This window comes from Solanum verrucosum, unplaced genomic scaffold (assembly GCF_900185275.1).
Source record: "Solanum verrucosum unplaced genomic scaffold, falcon-dt-bn FXZP01000307.1, whole genome shotgun sequence".
NCBI lineage: Eukaryota > Viridiplantae > Streptophyta > Magnoliopsida > Solanales > Solanaceae > Solanum > Solanum verrucosum.
The window spans coordinates 317,769-321,281 of NW_026020264.1; the positions used below are offsets into that span (position 1 = coordinate 317,769).

Genomic DNA, 3,513 nt, shown 5'->3' on the forward strand with positions numbered 1-3,513 from the left:
TATCTAAATTATTGAGAGTGAGTTTCACATAAAAAATTATCACTAATTACTTTTAAAAACATATAAATTCAAAATGTGTCACATATTAATTTGAAAAACATATAAATTAAATATGAAATTCAAAATTCAAAATGTGTCACATAAATTAATACGGGAGGGATAGTACTAATAATATATCTTCTCTTTGTCCTCTTAGCTCAGATAAGCATAATTTCTTTCACCTACCTCCTCCTCCTCTTCTTCTTCTTCTCTGGTAAAAAAGATCCAATTTTGAACCAAGAAAGCCATGGATCTGGCACCAGAACAGCAACAAAACTTGAGTTTACTCTCACTTTTCAAAGAATCACTTTCCATCCCAAAGAGATCTCCACAAACTTTTTACAGAATCACTCTCAGCTTAATCTTGCCACTCTCTTTTGCAATCTTAGCTCATTCCTTCTTTACCCATCCCATTATTTCTCAACTCCATGAAAACCCAAGTGCTTCTCATGCTTCTCAATGGACCAAACTCCTCTTCTACCAATTCTGTTACTTAATTTTCCTCTTGGCCTTCTCCCTCCTCTCAACCTCTGCTGTTGTCTTCACTGTCGCTTCTCTTTACACTTCAAAACAAGTATCTTTCTCCTCAATAATCACTGCTCTGCCTAGTATCTTAAGACGCCTCTTTATTACTTTCATATGGATTTTCCTCTCCATGCTTGTTTACAACGCTGTCTTGTCCTTTTTCATTGTACTCATGTTAATTGCCTTTGAGAGCAAAAGCAAAAACAGTATTGCTCTGTTTTTAGTCTCTGTTTTTCTCCTCTCTGTTTTCTTCCTTGTTGTTCATGTCTACTTAAGTGCTTTATGGCATCTTGCTAGTGTGATTACTGTTCTTGAACCAATTCAAGGCCTTCCTGCTTTTAAGAAAAGCTATGAGTTGTTAAAAGGGAAAATTAGAATGGCTTCTGTGTTGGTTTTGGGGTATTTGGTGATTTTTGGTGTGATTAGTGGTACTTTTGGTTCAATTGTGGTGGATGGTGGTGCTAATAAGGATCATGAAGGGTACAGTGTTTTTGTTAGGATTGTTGTTGGAGGGATCTTGATTGGTGTTCTTGTGGTTGTGATTTTGGTGGGACTTTTGGTGCAAAGTTTGTTTTATTATGTGTGTAAGAGTTATCATAATGAGAGGATTGATAAGAGTGCTTTGTATAATCATCTTGGTGGGTATTTGGGTGAATATTATGAACCTCTTAAAGGAAACATGCAAATTGATGATAGCTTCGAGGTAGAGATGAAAGGTGGAGAAACTGCTTGAAGCTTTTTTTGATGGGTTTTGGTGGTGATTGTGTTGAGATAAAAGTAAAATTAATAAATCTTAGCACTTCATTTTCCCTTTTTTATGTTTAGTTATATGTGTTTTTGTAATGAAATGCGATGCAATCGAATCGATGATTACTTTCCGTGTATATAACTTAAATGAGATTTTGTATGGTTTATTGTCCTTTCATTCTTGAGTTAGTTCATTTGGTTATGTACAAGTATAACTATGACTCCTTTGTGCTTAACAGGATCAGGTGAAGTCTTCACCCTTGGATGTGTCTCATGTTCTTCAAAAATATTGACTTGTATTTGTTGAATTTCTTCAAAAATAATAATGTATTTTTGAAGAATCGAATCGAATGAGGTATGATAATATTTTCGAAGAATTCGAGTAAATATAGATTTTAAATGTGTTACCATACTCTTAATTTGCTTTGAATGTATTTCTACTTTGTTGCATATGAATCAGAATTAACAAGAATTGGAAATGTGACACGTCTATAAAGTCCATAATGCATGTTCTCTCAATTGTGACACATCTGGTAGACTGCTGATCTAATTTTGTGACATCTAATTGTGAATGCTACACAAGTTTTGGATTGTATTTTACTAATTTCCAATTTATTTCTAATTGCTGGCAAAGATAAGGTTTGGCATTTTAAACACACAAATCCAAATGCAAAGACAAAATAACAAATGCTATTGTGGGTGACAATATATATTTCTGATTCTTTGGTTCATGCCCATAACTTTCGTATATATGTAGGGTTGAAAATTTACTTAATATGTATAAAAAATTATCAAAACCCCTGTAAACTATATTTTTATAAAATAGACTTAAAATTCTGGTTCCGCTTTTATATATATAATATCGGTAGCCATACATATATACTGGTACTGTATCGAGAAACCAGCGATTGCTAAAACAGTTAAATTTATGGTTACTGTGATGTTTTTTTGGTACTGTGATGTTTTTTAGTCAGAAGTTAAACTTTTTATAGTTAATTTCTACCTATTATATGTCTACAATTATATCGTAGGCAGATCTAGAACAAATTCTCTAGGTTCAATTAATTAATTAAACTCATTGCTTTTGAGTTTAACTAAATGTAGATATGTTAAAAATAAATTAAGATATGAGTAGTACGTACCTCCTTAAAGACTAAGTCAATCAATACTTTTAGCTTAATTTTTAATTCTCTTATAATAGTGTGTGTAATTATTTATTGATGCATGCTATCACGCTGTTAAAGTTGATTTCTAAGACCCCTTCATAGTAAAAGGAACAATAAATACTAACTGCGTCTACCAATTGTTATTTTATGCAGTACTATAGCACTGGTCCTCACTCCTCCATACGTCGTAATAAAAATAATTTTTAACAGTAATAAAATATGCAAATTAATAAATAGTGTTAATGTTTTTATTGATATTAGTTGATTGTCATTAAATTTAATATTACTATAGGCTATAGGGACATTTACAAAGAATACTAAAATGTAATTGTCTCTAAAAACATATTTAACGATAACTAAGTTATTATCGTTAATTAATTATCGTTAAAAATCATTTTTAATCTAGCGATATCCTTTTCCTTTTCCAACTAGCTGTCTATTTTATTTTATTTTAATAATTATGATGTTCGAGTCAGTTGACATGCGCTTTAGCTAATTTTACAGAATACTTATCACCTCGCATCAGCAATAAGTATTAGATCATTTTTGTCCACTCGTATGTTTGTATGCTAAAGTAACCAAACATACAGATATTTCTCTAATTTCGTCTTTCTCTTTGTTCTATTATCTCTCTCTCATTAAAAATAATATCTTACCTCCTCCATTTCAAAAGTTATCACAATAATGTTCGATCGACAGTGACCTACATTCATTTTAAACGTGACATTCAAGACCATATCGAGGCCATTTATTTATTTACTTATTTATTTACAGTAGTATTTTCATCATGTTGTTTAACCGTCTGAATAAGGGTGTTAAATGAGCGGGTTGAGTTGAAATTAAAGATACTAAAATGGATTGAAATAAAAATTGGGTTGGGTTCTGATCCGCCCAAGTTTACTTTGGGCTTAAAAGTGGATTGGACCCGCCCAATTTGACCCGTTTAATCTCAACAATTTTAATATATTGTTATTTAAGTTTTATAAGCACAGTTTGAATTTCAACTCAAGAAAATTTTTAAAAAAAGTTACAAATG

General features: G+C 31.4%; 1 protein-coding gene across 1 annotated transcript; it reads left to right on the plus strand.

Annotated features, from left to right (window-relative positions):
• Nucleotides 1–205: 205 nt before the first annotated feature.
• LOC125833698 (uncharacterized) lies at nt 206–1,439 on the plus strand. Its single transcript, XM_049512871.1, has one exon. It carries the CDS (start codon nt 287–289, stop codon nt 1,295–1,297), a length of 1,011 nt encoding a protein of 336 aa, XP_049368828.1. The 5' UTR covers nt 206–286; the 3' UTR covers nt 1,298–1,439.
• The last annotated feature ends 2,074 nt before the right edge of the window (nt 1,440–3,513 follow it).

Excerpts from the sequence above, each read along its gene's own strand:
- LOC125833698 (XM_049512871.1), top strand. The coding sequence starts at position 287 with ATGGATCTGGCACCAGAACAGCAACAAAACTTGAGTTTACTCTCACTT.